Genomic DNA, 23069 nt, shown 5'->3' on the forward strand with positions numbered 1-23069 from the left:
CTACACCTCCAGACATTCACTCAGGCAATCTGGATAGAAACTGACAACAAGAACGCCACTGACATCGGTTGGCAGCCATATCCTGTAGTGTCTCTAACCAGGCACAGTGAGGATCACGCGGTCCTCATCCTGGAAGGCACTGACATCATCCAAGCGTTTCGTGATCTCCTTCATACTCCTCTGTCAAGCCAAGGGTTGGCTACCTCTCTGTTTACGCCACTCCGAATTGGGCATGGAAAACAGCACTCTCTTCGGCAAACGATGGTTCGGCATACGCAACACATGTCCCAACCAACGTAGCTTCCGAAAAACCGAATACTAGCATCGATATGCCATCTGTCATCATTTGAACTCAAATCTTACTTCTGACCCTATCCATTGGTCATGTGACTACCGAACTCGATTGTCAAAATCAGTTTATCCTTCATGACGAAAGGCGAGCCACCGTTTTACTGGGTCAAAGCAGTCATTCAATCTACCACGGCGCTCAGTATTTGCACAATGGGGTTAAACGTCCGAAAGCTACAACGTGTCCCTGACAGACAACTGGGTTCAGAATACCAATTCAAACTTTCGAGCCCCATCTAGGCAACCCAGGGGTCCCAGTGATGCTAGGAAAGTATTTCACCAGAATTTTTTGCGCCAAAGGTATGATTGTTTCAGCGGACAATCCAATCTGATGAACTGCAAAAATATGAACGTAGATTAGGGCGGTTTTTGGTTTGAGCACATACGCAACAAAGTGCAACTTTTTGATGTAAACAGCTTTATTCCACTCGCGAAGGTTTTGTAGGCAAGAGCATTGTGGGTCGCCATCTACCACAATGTATCGATTCACTCCGGAGGGCTACCGTCTTTATGGAAATGTCATCGTTGCATGAAAGCCAAGCAATTCCTTCATCCAACTATTCATCCGGCGGTAGCAAGTGTACTCAGTTGGAACGGAAAGCAATGGATCGTCCTGTGTGAGTTTGGCGTGTACCTCTCAGGACGAGCCATTTGGGCGATGTTCTGTAATCCGCTTGGACAAATGCCGCACCACATACACAGTTGAATTCATGAATAACCGTCGATGTGGTCAACACTGGCAGTTTGTATTTATTTCGCGGGCATAGATGAGATGAAGTTGAAAGGAACCGGCGAATTTTAACCGTGTTGAATACGGGATCTTACCGCGTTGGGGAGACTTACGGTTAGCATCGCGGTTACTGAGTCGTCCTGGAATGAGAGCACTGGAAAACGGTATTTGGGTTCGATTGTTTCGATTACTTTCGTTTGGTTTCTATTCTGCATATTGCGTGATAATAACCCATCAGGGTAACCGCTTTCCCTTAGAGCATCCAATTCGAGTTCCATCTAAGCATATTTTTTGAGCCCTTGAAGCAAAACTGCAAATGAAGTTTTTCTGATCGTAGAGGAACAAACCAATGAAAGTGAATACAGTGCTCACCACATGTGTTCTCTGCTTTTTTGAAAAGTTATTGATTTTTTTCCATACAGCCACAGATCCATAAACGAGCTCTGATCACACACTCCCCTTTCCTATTGAATCGAGTCAGGACTTCATCTGAATCGCGGTCTGCCCCAACAGCACAAAATATGTTTTTCACACAGCTGTGGTACTGGACGAATTCCGATATATCATCCCTCGGATTTTAGTTCTCAAGTTTAGCCATGCAGATATCAGCGAGTGATGGGCCTAGTGAAACTGTACATTAAATTTCTTCAGCTTATATGCTGGTATGTATAATGAAACGTTCGCGGCTTCGACATGTGTGCACAGGTGGGCAGTACCTTTCAACAGAGAGACATTTGTGAACGAGGGGACTACATCAGGCGAGAACATGGTTCTAAGATTAAGATTAGTTGGTCTTACTTGAAATTTGTTGCGCAGGCCGTAACAGACTGTTTGCAGTCCGATAAGTTCCGAAAGTCGAACCAGTCGAACTAAGATGCAGCGTGGTATGGAAATCCGTCAGAACAACTATGGGGCGCTTCGGAAGTCCTGCTTTACGAATCCAAACGCGGCACGACTTAAAACCACTGGATTTCAAGCCATTGAATATGCTGGTGGAGGCATAAACCCGATCTCTAAATTCTTCCAAGTACGTGATCAGTTCAATTTCAGTCCGTTCAACTTGGTCTTTCTCAATACTGTCTTGCGGAAACCTGGTTTCATCTTCCAGTAACGCAACTAATTCTGAAAGTAGTCTCTTATGGGTTGCTCCGTGGTACTTTCACTGCATCAAGATGCTCACGCGACTGTTGAGTCCTTTGCGGTCTATTTGATATTTTCTATACTAGTAAAACCAGTGAAACACAATGCGGATGTGAAACGTTCAAAATCTTCGGGTCCAAGTCCGCAATAACTATGTTGCGCAATATGCAGGACAGAACCCAAACGAAAGTAGTCGAACAGTTCCTAACCCGAACAACTTTTTTCTAATGCTCACTTTCTAGAGCAAATCGGCGACCAAGGTGTTACCAGAGGTTTCCGTAGCATGAATGTGGATACAGACATCTGTCTGTCCGTTAAGAATCATTGTCAACCCATTTCCGCATGTTTACAGAGATGTCTTAAGTTGCACGTCTGAAGAAAAGAAAACGTTCAGCTGTAGCAACCTTCCAGTGCCAAGCTGCCATGCCACCCGAAGGTTGCACGAGGGCTTGGGTACTGCCAGGTTGCCCAACCCTAGACAGGGGAAATCGGGAGGCAGTGGTCGGGTTCGAACCGCGGACCCTCCTGTCAGTAAATTCGCGCCCTAGCCACTTAAACCATTTCGTCCCGCATGTCCGAAGGGAGTGCAAGAAACCTGGACGTCCTATGACATAAGTCTTTTACCCATACTAATGTCTCCGTAGATCTGATGTGCTAACTCGAATATGTAGCTTTGCTCGAGTGACTTACCTGATGGACACCGGTATTGATCTGGTATCCACACCGCGTGCAAATTTTCCGCTTGCAATGCATGCACACATGACCCAAACCATCGGCGAATTTAGTTTTCCGGCATACCCCGCAAGTGGCGTCCATGATCCCTCCGGTCCCCAGCGTGTTGCCGCTCACCACATTCAATGCCCCACTGACCATATTGCTCACGGTATTTTTGAGTGGAACCCCAGTCAGGGGTCTGTCAGTGCCGTTGATATTGGAATCAAGGCCCGTCGGAACACCACCGCTGCCTACCCCGCTCACTGAGGTAGGTGCCAACGCTGCGTCCGGCTTCGGCTTGCTAGCAGATTCTGTTTTCCTGTGAAGGCAATTGAAAGAAAAGGTCATCAAAACAAAGCTCACTCAGTCTGGAATTCTACTTGGAGTGGGGTGATAGCTCCAAGGGGAACGTATCACATGCACCACTGAAATCAATAGTTCAGAATATTAGTAGTGATGTGAATACGTGATTCTTCTATAAATAAGTGAATTAAATGTCTTAAATCCCCTCAGTCTAACCGGACACAGTAACGCCCTGTCCTCATCCCATCACCGGTGGGGGTCCAGTCTCATGTATCTCTAAGCCCGGAGATGACATACAAAATGTCTCAAGCCAAGCTCTTCTTAAAAGATGAAAATCCATGAACGGATTTGATTGGTTGAGATCAGCATATATAAGGCTGGTTCTCGGCCTGAAAAGTCTGTGCCTTCCACCCTGAAAACGGCTTATTTCGAAAGATAAAGAAATCAGACCAGATATACTGAAATCTTTCTTGCCAAGTAAACCGCTGAAAACTCGACCTCTTTCCACAGTTCAGTAGAGGGGGTGGGTTTATCAGCTGTTGCTTTGTTCGCCAAGCTTGACTAGATGCTTGAAAACATCGTCATTGCGAGATTGGGTTGGTAATTGGTTTACTCATGCTTGCGTTTATATAGGTTTGAAGAGTTGTCAGTACTTGCGACGCACTGCTTGCTCAACGTATTTTGATTGGTCAATTTAGGATCTGCATGGCATTAAGGTCTGATTATCTCCCATCCGGTTGGTTCGTTGAGTGGGCAAGATAACCAAGCCAAGATGCAAACCAGATCCAACTTACGTTCTAGCCAACCTTGAAGCAACCAATGATGATGCAATCACTTACTACTCCTAAGAAACTATATAAACGCAAACAGAAGTGAAAGAACCACCAACCCAACCACGCAAGGATGTCTACCTGCATGGTGACGGAACGTCTGCAAGCTAATGACCCATTCCGCTGAACAGATCAACTGCTGCCTCCACATCAGCAACCAATTTCGCAGTTCAGAATAGTGCCAATACATTTCCTTCTTCAACTTGAGATCCTGAAGCAAAGTCCGCAAGGCGGTTTTTAGCTAAAAATCGTTTTCAATGCAAAACCTTGTCAACGCAGTGGGACGTGGCACATTGGTTTTATCAAGGCCCACTCTGAGTAAGCAAAGTTCGTAGAGGAGGCCAAGCAACAATACCAACAGAGGGCATATCTGGGTGCGCCAAATGCCTGCTGTTGAACATGTACAGTAGCAATAAACAGGCCTGAGTCATCTCGGCTGATGAACTATCCTGCACGATAGCGGCTAACTGGGCTATGGAAGCCTGACCACTCATATTGTCAGAAAACCCGTAGAAAGCACAGTGTAGCTACCCTTTCGCCACATACATGATTGTACAGGTCACCGCCACTCGCTGGATCACGGGATCTATTTTTTTTCCTTGCACTCACAGATCACGCTACAATCGTGACTAACTTGACTACACAGCTCACAGTCAAGCCCTTCATTCCCTAATAGTACAAACCACGATACACATCCGATATCGACTGTCTACCGTCTGATACGGCAGCAAAAGTCATGTGCTGACACCCACACACACGCAAACGTCCTACAAATAGGATGCCAGCACAGCAACACGACACAACTCAACAGAGCTTCGCACGTCACCCAGCTCGGAGCAGAGCCGCTTGGGACTTAGGGCGCTTCAGTCACGGATTTTCAGGAATATGTGTGGCTGTTACAACAGCGAAGAAGACACGAAACCTGCATCCGGACTTACAACAGGATTTATCAACCTGTACCTCCAAAACGCTCTTGTTCGCATATATACCTGTTGTGATAATTTTACTCAACAAGCGGACATTGTTAGTGATCCCCGTTTTCTCGTTCGTATAACTAGTTTTCGGGTTCTGTTAGAGCATTAACAACAGTGACTCAGGTACTTTCATGTCGGTCATCAAATGGGGCCACACCAACCCCAATCTTAGCCATTTTCTCGTATCTTACATTCACAGAATCCTTGCCCTAAATCAGGTTACGTTTCAATTCTATCGATTTTGCTAATTTAACCACATACGAAGGTTGAGCTAAAAGCAGAAAAATTAAGTGATAAAAAGCCAAGCGCGGGAATTCAATGCCGCCCCTAAAACGCTTCATCTTTTTGGTGTGTGTGTGAACAGTTGTTCCACTTTGCCTAAAGACTACTCAAAGATAGCTTAAGGTTGCAAATAGACAGGAACTAATTTAATGAGAATCATTGGAAGCACAGCAGGAGTGGATACTTGGCTCGATTGTTCGGGATCTGTTTACAGACTTCCAACAAAGTCTCGTAGTAAACGCCTTTTTAGGTACCACAACTCCCCATTAACCTATGTGTTTTTTAAATAAAGATTGTGTTAATATGACCGTGGGGTGCTCCCGATAGATGAACTGTTGTATGTTTAGTGACTGAGCAGTTGAAACCAGTCTTGAAAACGTGATACAAGATGTGTTCTCACGCTACATGGCAGACAAATCTAGCGAAACTCAGCCGGCCATCGGCTTTCGTCTTTCAGAAGTAGTTTAGGAAGAATGGAGGTTCTTATCGACTGGTGACAATCAATCAATCAATCAATCAATCAATCAATCAATCAATCAATCAATCAATGGGTCGATCAATCAATCAATCAATGTATCGGCTATAAACCGTGTGCGACAGGCACACTGGTTTCAGCTAATACGGTTTCGATCGCCGGAAAACGGGAGTGTGGGACATACAACCAAGGCTTGTAGGCGACGGCATGTTCAGTTTGTTTAGAAATCGGGTAGCTACGTATTGAGGGCGATAGCTTTGATGCATGAGCGCCACGGACTGCGCCATTGGACCATGTCTGCTAGTGTCATTAACTATTGGTGAGATAAGTCCCGGGGTCCCCATCCAGAAAAGCGGCAGTTGTCGACCCGACTAAGTTCACTGGTAAGTGTTTTCATACACCGTTGCCAAGCCACCTCTCGGTCGCTTCCACTCGGCACAGAGGTCGGCAAAATAGCTCTGTGAGGCAGACGGTCTTCTGGTATGCAGAGTACGTGTTCTTATCAGCGTGAGTAATTCACCTATCACGGGGAAGTTTGTCCTTCCAAAGACCATCTGGCGCACCACAGCATTACTGATCCGATATCCCACCAAACCAGACAAATGCTTCGGAGACACCGAGGGTCAGATCTGACAACTTTCTTAGACCCTTCGTGCGTAGAGGCCATGTCTCTGATCCATAAAGCAGCATGGATCGCACCGCCGCAGTGTAGACTTTGCTCTCGACAGACAAACTGACGTCGATCAGTGCTACCAGGCTAAAGCTCAGTTGTCACGTTTTTTCGTCTTCCACGGGGGCGGCCGGTCAGAAAGAGCCGAGAAGTCCAGAAACAGTGAAGAAATGTCTTGGAACAACCAAATTAAAACAGACTCTCACTTTAGGAGTTCTGAAAACGCAGTGTTTGTCACAATGAACTGTCACACAACTTCACTGAAAAATTGTTCCAATTGGAACAAACGACGTTTGACTTTAACAAATCGGTGAGTTGTTAAGCTAGCAAATTCTACTGCACGAGCTAATGCAGTGCGTGATGTACAAACACACGAAAGTCATAAACTGATGTGACGAAATGTCTTGAATTCAAAATAATCCCTTGACGGAACTACTCATGAGGTTGCTGAAAGCTCTTCGACAAGTAACGATCGGTTTTGCAGTCCTCGATTCGTCGTCAGCCTTACGTTCCACTTGAACACAAAGTTGTGGGCAACTGGTGAAATTAGCAAACAAAACTTGTTGACGGGAGTTTTGACTGAATCCCGGCTACATATATTTTTTTATGACATTTCCGAATGAATCTTCTGTTCAAAGACCGCCTTCAGGCTTCATTTGGTACAATATTCGATATATCAAAGTATATCTTTGCCAGTTGCGTGCAATTTGGTGTTCAAATCGAGAATAACGTTGACAGAAACTCGACGACTGTGCCCACCTGAAGGGTGCCACAAGAAGAGCGAAACAAGTCGCGGGCTGTCGAGCTGAGTTCAGCAACCTTATGAGTGATGTGGTCCGTCAAGAAAATATACTAGATATCAGATACGGGACGGTCTTTGTGCAGCAAATTCAGTTGGAGAACATGAATGAGAGGTTTAGCTGAGTTTAACGTTAACACCAACCTTGTTTACAAGTGGGTGCAGTTTGCCAACAAAGTAGCATCTCTTTGCGAGAGAATTACCGTAGAAAGGAACGACTAAAAAAACCCAGTCTCTCTTCGGACGAATTAATCATAGCGAATCTACTCTTTGCAACATGCACCTTCTGTGCTCGCGATATTTTCCGGTAATCGACCCGGTGACATTTTACCTCCATAGGGTGGATGAAATCTAGGCGGTCTCTGGATAGTTTCAGCTGAACTCCTAACTTCGTTGTCCGTGCGTGCAGTACGGAGATCGATTCGTTCAAAGCACTCGGAGACGACCAGTACAGCGTAGTTGAACGCTGCTCATCGTGTTTTATCAGCCCGCGTCAGAACTCCCCAGTGATTTTGTCAGTAGCTCCGGTTAACTATTTTTATCTCTCCAAAACATCAAGGTTTCGTGGCATATTGGAGCAGGACAGAACCATGACAGGTGTACGCGCTAGTCAGCAGGACTCCACGTATAAACTGAGGATATCGGAAACCAATCGAAAGAGGAGTCAAAGTACCATGAGAAGTTGATTTTCGCAAAAAATGCCTTCATCCAAAAGTAGGACGGATGGTCTACCGGAAGTTTGTTCACATCCACCAAAACAACATCAAGATTGTCATAAAATCACTGTCGGAAGAGAGTGGATGCCAAACAGAGCCACCGGTTCAAGAAACCCCAAAATGAGCGGTCGAGTTGCAACTCACATTTGATTGGAGCTGATGACAACGGACCAACGGCTCACACGCATGGCTCAATTTTATTTGAACAAACAAAACAACAAAATCAAACAACATTGGTTGCATTTCTCGCCGAGTGGCAGTCTTGTGTTGTCACTCGGTCCGTCATTATTTGAAGAACGCTTAGAAGCAGCCGGTAGTGACTCTTTGATGTGGTGGTGTGGGAGAGAAACCAGACCCATTTGTGACTGGCAAAGTGCAAATCAGTATCCACTGAAACGGCCACAAATTCTCGAAAGCCATGACAATATACCTTTTACTGGTTGTAGCTGCTGTTTGCTTTCCTTGTATCATTGTCTTTTTTGTAGCCATTTATTGATTTTTACGAGCCGAACCCTTCATCAAGCGACACTTCTAAGCATGAGACAGTTTTGGTGCTCTTAGTGCATCCCATTAGGAGTGAGTAACTCAGCAGTGCACTAGAAGTGAAGATTACGATAACAGAACTAAATTTCTGGAAACTTTCAGCAAGACGGATGTTATTGCTCACATTTGGTAACAAATGATCCAAAAAGGCTGAAACTGATCATGTGCTGTCGAAGAGTTTTCGGCAACTTCGAATATCGTACCAACTGGAACATGAGGTGGCTTATGTGCAGCGTACTCAGTTGAAAAATATCATCGACGTGAAAGGGTGCAAACGAGTGTATTTGTCGAAATCTGTCCCATTCGGGTTCAAGTAGAACATAGGCTTGACGGAGACTCGAGGACTGCGCCTACCCGATGAACCCAAAGAAGAGTGAAACTGGTCGTGAACTGTGGAAGTCTCCAGCAACAAATGACCCTCTTTACACCTCCATAAGACTGGGACGATCATGTCTTCGCCGAATCATGAATTCACCACCCTACAGTGTTTGTCGTTGACATTGGCGCGCTTCAACTCTGAGACAACCAGCTGCGATCAGGTTGGACAGCGGCACAAACATTCACACAGGGAATTTCTCCGAGCACTGTACCTGACTAGGTCATACCTGGTGAAGTAGGACATCAGTGGGTACTGCGGGAAACGCTTAGGTATCTACAGCCATAAAGCCCGTCATTTCTGTAGTTAATTGTGAGCGTATGCCTCCAACAGCTGTCCTTGAAAGCGATTGGCTCTAATTCTTATCACGTGCTTTGTCACACGTCAGTTCCATTTCTCAGTTTTTCAGACTTTCAATTGAAGACTATGTGTCCCTGTGCTTATGAGAAGATGTGATAATGTTGATTGTACATGTTAGAGCATGACGTGTATCCAAATCCATAACTTAGTTTATCCTGTAGGTAAGACAACGTTCTCTGTCGTGAAGGTTGCTCAGACTGGCCGAAAACCCTTACTTAAGAGCTTCGGGTATTATCGGGCTTTAACTAAGCATATGTCTACGTATTTTAGCTTAATAGTAGAAACTACGTAAACCTTAACATCATCATCATCGACAGCATGACATCAGTGTTCAACACCGATGCTTCACTGCCGTACAATTGTACGAGGGCTGGGATTCTGCCAGGGCACCCACACCTAGACAGGAGGACGATTAGGGTCCTCAACCAAAGCCTTTGGCTCAAAAGCCTAACCACAAGGCAGCGGTGTTTGGCGGAGAATGCAAATGCATTATCATTTCTACGGAACAAGTCTCCACATGTTCCAACCCCCAACCTGGGAGGCCAGGAGATAGTGTTTGCCAGACCCCTAACCATTGATCAACCTGGTATGAGAGACTCTGTGGGTGTCACGGGGACACTCCTCAGTATAGCTCAATAGATCGCTGAGGTGTGCAAACCGTCACATCACAGCAAGGTCCAGTCTACTCGTGACATAGAGATTCGCCTACCCAAACCACGAACTCAGTCCCAAGTGCCGGGGGACGTGAGTGTAATCGGCTCCACCAAAATCAGTGACTAGATGGATGTTCATGTAGAACCGGTCTCGTCGTACAGTTTGGTTCGATTTCCCATCCGGTTCGAGAAGCCATGTCAAGTTATTGGACTCACTTGCGATTGGATAGGTTTTGACAACCCGGTCGCATAGTTATCGCAGCTAAGTACGGTTGACTGATACCAGAAAACCCGAGAAAGGAACGGAGGGTAGAGGCGAATGCAAATCAGTTGTACAAACTAAAGATGCGTGACAGAGTATAATTTCCGATTGCTCAGCTTATAGAAGGCCTAGTGACCCTTTGCTCTAATTGTATTGTTGTCACCTAGTCAAGGTTCAGATTGCTCACGTGATCATTGGATAATGTACCATCACCTGATTGCCAATCATTTATGCAGTTGGTACGATCAACACTGCGTGTCCTGCAAATAGGTCAGATGAAGTTTGTAAAAAAAATACTGACCTCATGCAAAATAGACTTGCTGTCGTTCTAAGCGGAGTTTGAGCATATTTGAACTTGATCAACTGACCGCTGGATTCGATTCACTCTCCCGCTTGAAGGCGTGCTAGGAAGACGTTTTGTCATATAAAATCCCTTTAATATGCTGCTGAATTTTAGCTGTAGGTGGCCCTCAACAAACAACATATTTTGAGTTAAGGTCTTTTAGATTGACCACACGAGAGATTTATCGCAGATAAACAATCAAGATCACTGGGTGTTCTTCTATGAGATGAGACCTTTCAATAGATAGAGCACCAATCAGGGGAACTCATTGGTCCTCAGCCCACCAAACATGCCCGAGCAAGAAGATAAGGGTAATTAATCTAGTCTTGTTTCAAATAGTCTAGCAAAGTTTGAGTAAACGCACTGCTAATCGACAGCTCGTGACCGAACGTTTTACTACCCACCTACTAGCCGGGAGGTGACGAGACAACTGCACCGAGTTTTTCACCGTTTTCGGCGCAGATTGGCTTTGCGTGCATGACGGAAGGTGGATGAAAGTTGCCAGAACATGTAATTATACTATGTTTAGTGTCCTATAGCTCTATTTCTCCTAATCGCCTGGCTTCTCCATCGAGTGTAGACTGTAGTTGAGAACTTTCCCGCCTTTCAACGCAAGACCTATTGACTAAACTGGTTTCATCCATAGTGTACAGAAATCCAGCTTAACGGATGACAGTCTTTTTTCACCAATTTATTGTCGGTGCCGCATGAGTCACGTTTAAACCCCACCATCTACTCCCACAATATGCCAGAAATTGCAGTGTTCCTGCCATAGGAATCGAGCTTCCACTTGTAAAATTTCATCTTTAAGTTTCTCTATATACTTACTCTCTTTGGTACAACTGTTTTCGCAATCTCACCTTTTGCAAGCGGCAGGACTTTTCGTTTCCGTAGAATCACGTTTAGTGTCAGCTATCCGGTCAAGCGGAGTGTCTCTACTTCTAATCCTACGCATAATTTCTGGAAGTGTAGACTGCGCCTTATTGGGGGGGGGGGGAGGATGTACTGTTCACTTTTTCAGGTTCTTTAATTTTTGTTTGTTGAATGTTTTTAATGAGCAAAACTTCTGACTTTGGGTAGGTAACTGGTGCGACCTCACCGAAAAGTGGCTTGGCGGGACAAGGTCTTGTGCAAAGGACTACAACAGTTTGTACAAATACGTCCAAAAAGGACTCTGCAACAAACCAGACGAATCGATGGATCAGAATAAATAAAAAAATGAACGTGTTACGTGAAAGGAAACGGAAAAACAAACATTCCATGCTTAGTATTTCATTTCTCAAGCTTTGGATGATCGGAATTGCGATTGAGTCTTCGAATTTTGATCAACCGGTTTGAAACAGTTTGAGAATCGACTGAATGTCTTCCAAACTCTCCTAAAAACAGTACGATTTTTTGCTAAACGATGCGCCATGTGAACCACTTTAGCTAACGGTCTATAGTTGTGGTTAGAAGGATACAGTGTAGTTCGCAGGATATGGCTTTTGAAGCAGTACATTTTCTTTGTCAAGTGATGCAAACACTAATCGTTTAGAGGGAACAACCAGAATGAGTCAGTGAATGTCGGACACAGCAAAATGAGCGAAAAGAAGCGACAACACAGAAGGGAAAAGTAAGATTTTAAAGTCCACCTAGAACTGGGATCATTGTAAAATTTATGCTCAAGTTTCGAAAAAAAACTGGTGATTCTGGAGTACTGTGGTAACGTAAACTCATTTTATCCGAGTTTTTGAAACGCACTAGTATAAAGGCTAACTTTCGAGGCATCAGTGGAACGGGTTCACGATGATTGCTTCCGGATCACTGCGAATCACACACTGGTTGCACCGTTCTCACACACCGATGGGCGACAGACTTAGTCCACTGGTAGCTCTTTTTCCAGTACGATTGGCGACTAATGGACTTGCGTTGCCTAAAATGGTCAATCGTGACTTTCTTTGATGACCGATAGGAATCTGACTGAGTCTCAGTGCATCTTTGTGGAAGTTGGTCGAATTACGCTGTGACTACGAATTCAGTCAAATTTGATGATCGGATATAGACCCCCAACGCAATAGAGACAGAAGGAACATCTTTATAGTGAACTCCCGGGAAAGCATGAGCAATTTGGTGTTACTAGATCACCTGACAGCACGTGATAGCATCTCCAACTGTTGTCTCCCTTTCCCAATGAATTGTGTTCCCTCTTTCGGTATCCGATTGGTGGCCTCAAGTGAACGCTTGCGTGCAATAAATTCAACTTTCCGGCTGAACCAAGTGAGGACAACTCTAGAACCTTCTTCAAACTCAGCCACCGGCACGTGAATACAATTCTAACGCCTTTATTTGACGGGTTCAACTTATTGTCCAACTTTTCAGACAGCTGGACCAGTCGCATTGTCGTAAGACGAGCCTGATGAAGCAAGTTGATTTCGGGAAATTTGATAGACATCTACCAGCAATACCTGTTTTAATCACTGCAATGACAGGGTCTAAAATGAGGAGCATCAAAGACACCCTAAGAAGGTATTACACTCTGGCCTTTCTGTGTATGAATAGCTCTGCATACCGCAAGGTTGCGCGTTTGCTTGCGAGCCTATTGAGCTTTATTCTTGTTCTGCCCTGTCTAAGGGGATCCGTGATCTCTGTGATGCCCTGGACGATACTCCAAAAAAGTTCTGAAACGATGTTCATCAATCCCCATACGAGAGATCGCTGACTTTTTTATGTGACAAGAGTGTGGGTGAGAATCTTAGTAGAAGTCTCCCTATTGAGTTGTGCGCATACCATTTTATCATGTACAGAAAATTTGGGGTTTGAGTTCGAAGGAAAACACCCCACCGACAGATCGATGGTGTTGCAATGAGCAGCTCAGATAAATATTGACGTATTTTTAGGAATGATCAAGATTGCGAACAATGTCTCGGAAGCCTTGTGATGGAAGTCTAATGATGTTCTAACCATTGCATTTGCTTGGTATCCTCAACTCAATTCGCCTGTGCCATCCTGATGCGAAACCAGATCAAGTTTACATTTCCTGTACTTGAAATAGGCACATCGGTGATTCATTACAACGTCTAGTTTTTGGCAATTCATTGTGAGTTGATGGATATTCACATTTCTGCAGCTCTCTACCTGTTTCTTACAAACATAGTTTAGGCAAGCCCTTATTCTGTAGAGCAGGAAAAAGGCTGCAGCCCAGATATATTGGGAGGACAAACAGTTCTTGAAGATCTTGTTAATCGGCGTCGATTCACGTTTTGTCGAAATTCACAATGCCAGTAAACCTCAGAAGAAGGTAGTTCATGAAGCGGCACAAACTTTACTTGACCCTAGAACGAGTCTAAAATTCAAACCGCCAGAGAGGTTATTCGAGAACCAATCGCAAACTTAATTCGTCAGACTTGTGTGCCGCGCACGCAATCCATGAGTTCTGTTGTAGTTGCGCAGAAATCCACTTCAACGTTTGTTGGAGTGCGTTGCTGAACACACACTGCCGTACGTCTTTAGAAGTGTGCCACCTTTGACTGTAAAAGGTCGGAACGTATTGTGACTCAATAATTTCGGTCACCAAACAGCCGAAAGATTATTTGTAATGCACTACTCATAAGGTCGCTGAAAACTCCTCGACAGCCTACGACCGGTTTCGCCCTGTTGACGTAGGTGCAGCCCCGAGTTTCCGTAAACCCTATGTACTACTTGAAACCAAATTGCACGAAATCTGCGAAATACACTCATTTGTAAACAAATTTGGTTTTGCGAGAGACTCACCCGGAACCCAGCAAATGAGTGCATTTAGCTAGCCGAAAGATTTGTTTCACGCGTTACTACATAACCGTGACCCAAAACTGCTGTCAATCTGTGAGGCCTTGCCCACTGGAATTCACCAGCCAGAACCGTGTACACGAACCGTCCTGTCAGCAGTGTAAATTCAAACCGATGCTCACGAAACTCAGAATTTCGAGCCCCCGAACTACCGGCCAGTGGTTGGACAGTGACTTCGAGCGGCTGGACAGCAGCGTGATTAGTTCTCACTTAGACAGGATATAGCCCGCGTAAACCAAATCGCGTGGTTAGGTATTCACTGGCTTCTCGAGTGGGGACTTCTCAGTTGGAAGTTCCAGTCATCCTGTGAAATTTCCCTTTCCTCTGAGTCACTCATAGATTGATCATTCTGAAGCAAAACATCAGGCTTTCGCAATTTTCATCACGTGACGTTCAAAATTTTGTCTGCCCGTTCACTCCACTTTGTTGCTGACGCACTTATGTATGTTCTGAAGCAAAACATCAGGCTTCCGCAATTTTAATCACGTGGTGTTGTTCAAAAATTTGCCTGTCCGTTCGCTCCACTTTGTTGCTGACGCACTTATGTATCTCAGCCCTGAAGAGAGTAAAAGTTACGGTACCATCTTGCGGGGTATAATGCAGGCATGTATCACGCTCGATACCCCCGAACGTACGACGAGTTTTAGTAAGCTGTCCACTGCCCCACTGGCTACTGCGCTGAGTAAAACCACATGAGTAGCAATTGTCCTCTTTCAGGGTGGTTGTGACAGAAAGCCTCATTTGAACGAGCTGAGTAGACTAAGTGATGGCCGAGTTGGACGTTGGGCGAGCGTTGCATGGTTTATGGATTAAGCACAACCATCCAAATAAGTGACAAATTCCACTGATACACTCATCTGCATTCCGATTTTGGTTTTGACGAGAGGCTCACCTGGAACTCAGCTGAATCTCTCGTCCATAGTGTTCTTTTCAACTAAGTAGTGCATTACGTCCATACCAACTGAAGCGTGAGGCAGCCTGATGCAGCGCATTCTTTTGAGAAAAAACACCAGAAACAAGAGATTCGGCTGGCTTCCAGATGATTCTCCGGTGTGCAGATGAATATAGGAGTAAAATCTCGTGCAATCTGGGTCAAAACAGAACATAAGATTGATGGGAAGTCGGGGACTGCGCCTGCTTGACGAACCCCAAGAAAGGCGAAGCTGGTCGTAAGTTGCCGAAGAGTTTTCAGCAAACTTATGAGTAGTATATTATGTCTGTACATGTATTTTAGTTACCAGAGCACCGTAAAAAACGTTTTATGAATTTGACCGTTGCCTAGATATCAGGAGCACCGTAAAAAAACGTTTTATGAATTTGACCGTTGCCCATACGATACCAATAGACCAGAACAATGGTTTCTGTCTGCTGGATGGAGCGAAAATCTAGTTCCACTCACTATATGATAGGAACAAGCCTTTGGACAAGTTCTGAGTCTGAAGCAACTCGGTCAAATGTTGATAATCCCAAAACAACTGTTAACCCTAAAGGCCCCATGTATATTTTTCCCTCATATTAGTTTGAGATTTTCGGTGTCAAAAACCGCTATTGCAGTCTTATGACAGTCTTATTTGTTGAAATCTCTCTTCACGATATTGGGTCTCGGATTATCAAACTTCCTCCACATCAAGTAAGAGTAAGAGTCAAGTATGATTATGTTGCATGTTGCATCTTCTTCTGTCTCTCAGTCGTATCACATTCTGTTTCACACTGAGTTGTTTTCGTTCGTCTGTGTGACAGAATGGGCATTGCGATGCAACACGGCTTTACCAGGAGCGCACTGACGTCGCAGTTTGTCGAGTTGTTTCCGTTCGTCTGTGCGGCAGAAAGGGCATAGCGACACAACATGGCTTCACCAGGAGCGCACTGACGTCGCAGCTTGTGGATGGTTCTGGTCATGACAGCGATAACATGATCAGTGGCACGCTGGAACTGCCGGTTTCGCTGAACGAACGGATTTCGCGACCGACAAAAAACGGCTATGACGCGAATGAATCATTAAAACTGAGATAATGGTTAAAATGCCTTCATTTCAAGCAATGCGATTCCGCGTTGTAACTTGGAGAAAGTGTCATCCTGGAAGGGCATCATTGGTTACTAAATTCGTAATCCACTCCGGAGTGATGACCGTTTAAACCAAATGTACTATGTCCGTTTTGGATGAATGCAATTTGGTTTGTCGATCGGATGCTCCAAGCCTGTGTGGTGTTGAACGGCTCATGAGACCGACTGCACTGTACGCAAGTAATTTTGAGACAACATCGTTTTGTGAATTTTTTTACGTTTTAAAAAGAGTAGATTGAATATGCACATCCCATTTTAGCACACAGGGTTCAAAACACACAAGAACAAACGAGGTCATCCGGAAGATGTTCGTTGAAGACCATACATCAATAGACATTATGGATGTGATTATGCCCTGAAAGAAGGTATCATCGAAAGCAGAACGTCATGTGACGAAGACTATACCAAAAACAAATCCAGTTAACAGAGAATTAGAATGCGAATAACTATTCGTACGAATGCTAAGGCCGCGTGCACGAATTTGACCTGCTAGAAAGGAAGCAGTGAAGCCTGAAAAAATACTTCGTAAGGGTGCACACTTTTTGGAATTTGCGGAGTTTCATGCGCTATTTTCCGTCATTATTGAAATCTAGATTAAAATCCACCTAGAATTTACAACCAATGTTAATATAATACACTTTAAAAAATTCAGCAACGGTCTGAACAACAGCCGTTTTCATTCATCATACATTGGTTAAAGCCGAATCTCCCTGAACACAAAAAATAACGAGCGGTTAGTGCAGTTTGTCCCATTATTTCATTCTAGATGGTGAGGGAAGGGCTTCAACCGGGTTTGGCAGGGGTTGGACCGAAGGGCCGATTGTAGTTTATTCAAACACTACAGATACTTACCAGCTAGCCGTTCGGTTTCAGTGCGCATTACACTTCGGGCTGTGGCAAGGAACCACAATAAAATTTTGACTAGAGTTCTACTTAAACCGAAACGCAGTTCGTGCAACTCACAATTCAATTCGGGGAATTCAAATCCAGAACAAACCTCAAAGCTCTCTCAGTTTCGATTTATCACGTATTTTTATTCTAAGCAACGGTTCTGTCACTCTGCCCGCTGTCCGTCCCCAGAATATCTGACACAGACAAGTGACTCACAAAGAGTGGATGCGCTGAACTGCGGAGTCATGGTTCCTTCCACCCTAGGAGAATATTTCGATCCTATGAGGACATAACATCGAGGAGATTGTCAAGATCTTTACAAGGAATTTACACGCGCTTAATCGATTATCGTCGCCGTGTTTACTGACAACAGATAGACGCAACAGTTCTGTAACCGGTAGGTACAGATGTTTGAAATTTAAAGTTATCAGGAGGGTAACATTCCTGGAAGTGAACACTAAATACCAGAAATCTACCGAGACTCTCAGCTCCGCTAGATGTTGACCAGACAGACAACGCCTCCGCAATATGCAGCGCGTCGCAGCCTCGTTCCAAAGCCAGACCGCGTTCGTCAGCATTGGACCAAGTTCAGACAGTGTCCTCCCAATAAATAGCTTGAGGACGTTGTACATTCGCACTCGCACGAACTCACGCTCTCGCACTCGCTTGTTCGAAACGTAGCCGTTGTGTTCCCTTCTCTGAGTCTTTCTTTCGGCAACTAAGCACTGGAGCGGGTCAGCAGTAGATACCTCAGATTGACGAATCAGCAGATATAACAGAAGTTGAACCAAAAAACTGACTTCAAAGACGGCTGAACTCATCTGTGGTTGAGTAAAACTGTGCGGCACTTGCTATCCTCAAAATGCTGAACCGTTCTTGCGCGTGATCAGAAACCGTTCAAGACACGGTACACAACCCATAGTCGCAGTGATGAGAATGTTGTATGATGACAGTGCCAGAATATTTGGGCTCGCCTTCGCTCGACAACCGAAGCACCATTGGAGAGGCAGTGTAAAATGATCAGCTTGATTGGGGCTCGATTTGATTATAGGCCAGAAGAAGATAAAGCCTGATCGGAATTTTACCATTGTAAGGCTAACCAAGCCAACCCATAAATGTAAATACTTTAGCTCAGTTTATTATTTGGCAACTGGATCAACCTGGAAAACAGTTCAAACTTGGCATATGGTTGAATAATGAATAAAAAAATTCCGGATAGTCTGTCAGAAAGGTTGAACCTTCTCTCGGGAGAATCCTTAGAGGACGCTTCGGTGTTCCACACCCCAGGTGAAACCACCGTGATGTCTGATTAAATATCACATCGACAGTCTAGAACTCTTTTGGTTTTAGGAAACTTTTCGCGAACGGAAGATTTTGCTTTTCAAGAGATACACTCAGTTGCAAATCAATTTGGTGTATTTCCCGAAAACGGTCCAGTTTGGGTTCAAGCAAAACAAAAGGTTGACGGAAACTCGGGCACTGCGCCTACCTGATGAGCCCCGAGAAGGCCGAAACCATTCGTGGGCTGTCGAAGAGCTTTCAGCAACCTTGTGAGTAGTTTCCTTTAAGTAAATACACTGCGATATCTTGAATATCGTGCCAAATGAATCACGAGGCGGCCTGTGTGCAGCACATTCAGTTGTAGAACATCATAAACGTGAGATTCAGCTGGGTCTCCCGTGAAAATCAAACTGATTTGCAAGTGAGTGTATCTCTCGAAGTTTTTATTTGTTGTCCGGACGTAGTGAATCGCTTTAAGACCAACCCTTCCTAACCTGGTGACACTGCTTCCACAAATGCGGACAGGGTAGACGCCCAACGAAAACGCCTTACTGCCCTCACACACCCATCGCGCAGGACAGTGTAATTAGTATAGTAGTAAGATTTTTCGTGATACGGGGACTCTTCTGACTAGTCTTATTGTCCTGCCTGACATGGATGAACCTTGAGAAATTGAATTACAGTCAATGTAGCTCACAGGGTTATTGCAACACTGCAGTCTGACCTCTGTGACAAAGTGACAACCTAGGATCGGATGCAAGGAACCAGCTAGTACAAAACTATTTCAGCTTGTCGGCATACTTGCGTCCGCTATGCATGGACTAACACTGCACAAGCTCAAGGACCCTTGTCACTCTGTCATCCCCATTCGGGATTTTCGCTCACTCAACCAAAACACCGTCTTCCACGGCGTTACCTCGCCTTTTATGAATGAGCCACTGAAGGGGACAGTGAATTACACTCGTGACTTTGATGAGTCACTGTCTGAGAGCTTCGTATTTTTACCGCCAAACTCTAGAAACCACAGTAGCAACTTTTAATTCCGACCCAATAACGATGAAATTTACCAAAAGGAAGCCGACATGGCGACAAGGCCTTTACCAAGTTCCACTCTGGCCAATAGATCTATGCGTGAAGTAGACAGAAATGAAGTCAAACCAGTCATTGGACAATTTGCTTTCTACTGACGTTATTCTGAAGACATCAAACTGTATCGAGTGACAAGAGTGAACTTAACCTTGTCAGTTCAGCTCAACCACTTAGTGACTTCATTATGGAGCAGAAAATCAGAGATTTCCGTATGAACAGGAAAGAGGGGACAGTGCGGTAAAGTACACACCTGAACTGGTTAGTATTCAATTTGAGTTCTCTCATTAAAACTGAAATTTCATCAAAGGTCTCAAGGAAGGTAGGCCGGAAATCCGTCCACATCACTGTTTCCAACAAAACCAGATCTTCTGAAAGAAGTACTGTGCAGATTGGCTACTCGACCCCTTTCATACCAAGAACGAAAGAATCTGTGGGAAAAAACGCAGACAATTCACAAGAGGTGAGTCTATGTGAGCCTTCCACATAACGGGAAAGTATTGATCAACTGAACTCCAGAAGATGGCATCTAAATTTCGCTTGTATCTAAGCTTTTCCTCCTGAGATTACACCATAGTTGAAAGGCAGGTTCCCATGGAAATCTTGCCCTTTGAGTAGAGTCAACCTATGCTGAAAAGCCGTCTGAAGGAAGGTAGGACGGAAATCCGTCCACATCACTGTTTCCAACAAAACCAGATCTTCTGAAAGAAGTACTGTGCAGATTGGCTACTCGACCCCTTTCATACCAAGAACGAAAGAATCTGTGGGAAAAAACGCAGACAATTCACAAGAGGTGAGTCTATGTGAGCCTTCCACATAACGGGAAAGTATTGATCAACTGAACTCCAGAAGATGGCATCTAAATTTCGCTTGTGTTTAAGCTCTTCTTCCTAAAATTACACCATAGTTGAAAGACAGGTTTCCATGGATATCTTGTCCTTTGAGTAGAGTCAACCTATGCTGAAAAGCCGAGAAGCGCTGTACTGCTGTTTCATCCTTATTGGAAATCACCAGCAGCGTGATTCTCACGGATCCCCAGGGAGATTCGAACTGGTAACCTGCCGGCCAGTATTCGGAGGCTAAACCGTTGGGTAAGGAGTGGCTAAACAGTAGTGTGGTTAAACGGAACTTCGCGAAATGCGTACCGTTGGTGATTCGTAACAAGCATGAAATGGCTATAAGATCGTCGTTCAGCTGTGGCACCCTTTCGGTCCTAACTGCCATGTCAACCGAAGGAATTACGATGCCTGGGATACTTTCAGTCTAGACAGGAGAAGTCGAGTGGCAGAGGTCAGGTTCGAACCACGGACCTTTCGATAAGTAAATTCGCGTTCTACCCACAGAGCCATCTCACTGTACGGGCTGTACAGTGCCTCTCGGCTTTTCGGCATAGCTTGGCCTCACGTATAGGACGGAATCTCCACTGAACATTCAAAATCTCTTCGTAGTACCGATGGAAGATAAATTGCCAGCCATTACCACGACCTTCGGATCCAGCTCAAGTAACATCACTTTACACACAATAGGTAGGTCGAGTATTTCACACCACTCACCGGATGCCTAACAGTCAGTCTAAATCCATGAAGATCCGGCTTCTATCTGTAGCTCAAGCAATCCATACCTTTTGTACGCAAAAGAAACAGGTCTACTGTCGGTTTCTTACCTCAGTGTTCCCCTTCCAATGACCTGACTCTTGAAATGTTGAGCTATTGACCTCCAGCCCTCCTTTTGCATATTCCGCATTATACTATGCTCTTATTTAGTCCACAAAGTGCGATGTATTAGCCAGCTGACCAATTGCAGGAAACGGGTCCTATACACTACATTGCGTCATTGTCCGCAGGTGGGCCGGTTGGACAGAAGCACAGTGACCCGGCTACGGGTCAGGTAAACTCTGATTGGTCAGAATACGGGCCAATCAGAATCTCGCCTTTTTAGCGCGGCTCTTCTGCCGCGGAAGCGACTTCCAGAGCTCGCGCAAATACTGGCCTGATAAGAGAATATAATCAGGGATAAGGTCACCGGAAATTCGTCACAGTTTACACCGATGAGACCTGATAAGAGAGTATAATCAGGGATCATGACCAAGTAATTCAGGATAAGGTTACCCGGTTATCGGAAATTCGTCACAGTTTACACCGATGAGATCGCGGCTGCTGTTAAGAATGACTTCAATCTAATTATAAAGCGAAGCCGGAAGGTGACTAGAATGCCAGCAGCTGGGCCCGCAGAATACCCTATTCGCGGTGACCCAGGTGAGAACCTGAAAGTGGTCAGAAAAAGGGACTGCTCCGTGACTGATGATCACCAAATACGCAAGACTTGATCTCCTGGAACTTGATTGAACTGCTGGACTTCAGATTTGGAGCGACCCGATGCCGTGAACAAGATGACGTCTGTAGATGACAGTAATATCCTCATGGGAACACCACATTCTGACGATTTTCGGGTCGTCACTGCTACAGTCACACCGGTGACAAATCGTAACGCATGCGACAAAAAAGTTATCATTAATTTCAGTTTTTTTCGACGAATTCTTTGGACAGCCAGAAACATTGTGCCTGAGATCTTCACCCTTTGATTGACATTCCCATGGTTAAGTAGAGCGTTTCACTGCTATCCACGAACGCACCCTAGAAGAACTCAAGAGACAGGTAAGAGATCACAGTGCGGCCATGAGAGTCAGGTGTAGAATGAAGAATATCATGAAGGTCAACCACGGTGGACTCCGGGTCCAATAACAGACCAACACTACGTTAGACATCAAATCAACGATGGACCGGGATAAATGTGAACCCTGATTGGGCCTAGCATGGGCCAATCAGAGTCGAACATTTTTGCTCCGAGATTCTAGCCCCATTGCGAGGATTCGGACGTGAACTTGTGGACGATTCTGTGACCGTGCTGTAGCTTTGGCAGTAGAGATCTTCCTATTTCTCCACTAAAGGTTGCTTTAAGATAATGTGAGCAAGTCAATGGCTAGCATGGTAGTTGCGAAGCATGAGTCTCCCGCGGGAACGCTCGATCCCAAGTTCATTTCCTTCGAAAAATTGTACTCACAAATAAGGTCTTAGCACATATATCCTTAGAAATTTAGGTATTTCAATACAAAGCTGAAAAATGGGTGCCATTCAGTTTGCTAAGTATTGGTGACATGCGTCGTATAAGACGGGGATGCATTAACTCGATTCTGACTGGTGACGTTTGACAAGAAGGGGACCTAAGCTGACCACTTCCGCAGAGTGTAGATCGAAAAAGAGGGGAACCCTAAGTACCAACTGACGCAGCCGATTCGATGAATCTATTGCGTTGCTCGCTGATATTCTCAAGACCCCTGATTTGTTCATGAGGCAGAGTTCCGTTGGGGTTGCTACAGTGTATAAACACATAACGAAGATTAGGGGTTTATCGGACAAATCAGTAAC

At 44.9% G+C, this 23069-nt stretch overlaps 3 protein-coding genes across 3 annotated transcripts in view; 2 read left to right on the plus strand and 1 right to left on the minus strand.

Moving 5' to 3' along the window:
• The window catches only part of T265_13414 (hypothetical protein), a gene marked incomplete at both ends in the record, with an annotated part of 50038 nt that extends 49864 nt beyond the window's left edge, over positions 1-174 (minus strand). Inside the window, 1 exon segment of the mRNA XM_009168768.1 lies at positions 118-174. Coding sequence (XP_009167032.1) covers positions 118-174 — 57 coding nt within the window.
• A 4776-nt stretch (positions 175-4950) lies between these two features.
• Positions 4951-16335, plus strand: T265_04106 (hypothetical protein; the record flags this gene model as incomplete). Its single annotated transcript, XM_009168752.1, has 2 exons — positions 4951-5088; positions 16063-16335. 2 exons carry the CDS (start codon positions 4951-4953, stop codon positions 16333-16335), a joined length of 411 nt encoding a protein of 136 aa, XP_009167016.1.
• A 134-nt stretch (positions 16336-16469) lies between these two features.
• The window catches only part of T265_04107 (hypothetical protein), a gene marked incomplete at both ends in the record, with an annotated part of 34152 nt that continues 27552 nt past the window's right edge, over positions 16470-23069 (plus strand). The window contains 2 exons of the mRNA XM_009168753.1: positions 16470-16566; positions 21777-21899. Of these exons, the coding sequence (XP_009167017.1) occupies positions 16470-16566; positions 21777-21899 (220 nt within the window). The remainder of the gene's footprint in view (positions 16567-21776; positions 21900-23069) is intronic.

This window comes from Opisthorchis viverrini (assembly GCF_000715545.1).
Source record: "Opisthorchis viverrini unplaced genomic scaffold opera_v5_64, whole genome shotgun sequence".
Lineage (NCBI taxonomy): Eukaryota > Metazoa > Platyhelminthes > Trematoda > Opisthorchiida > Opisthorchiidae > Opisthorchis > Opisthorchis viverrini.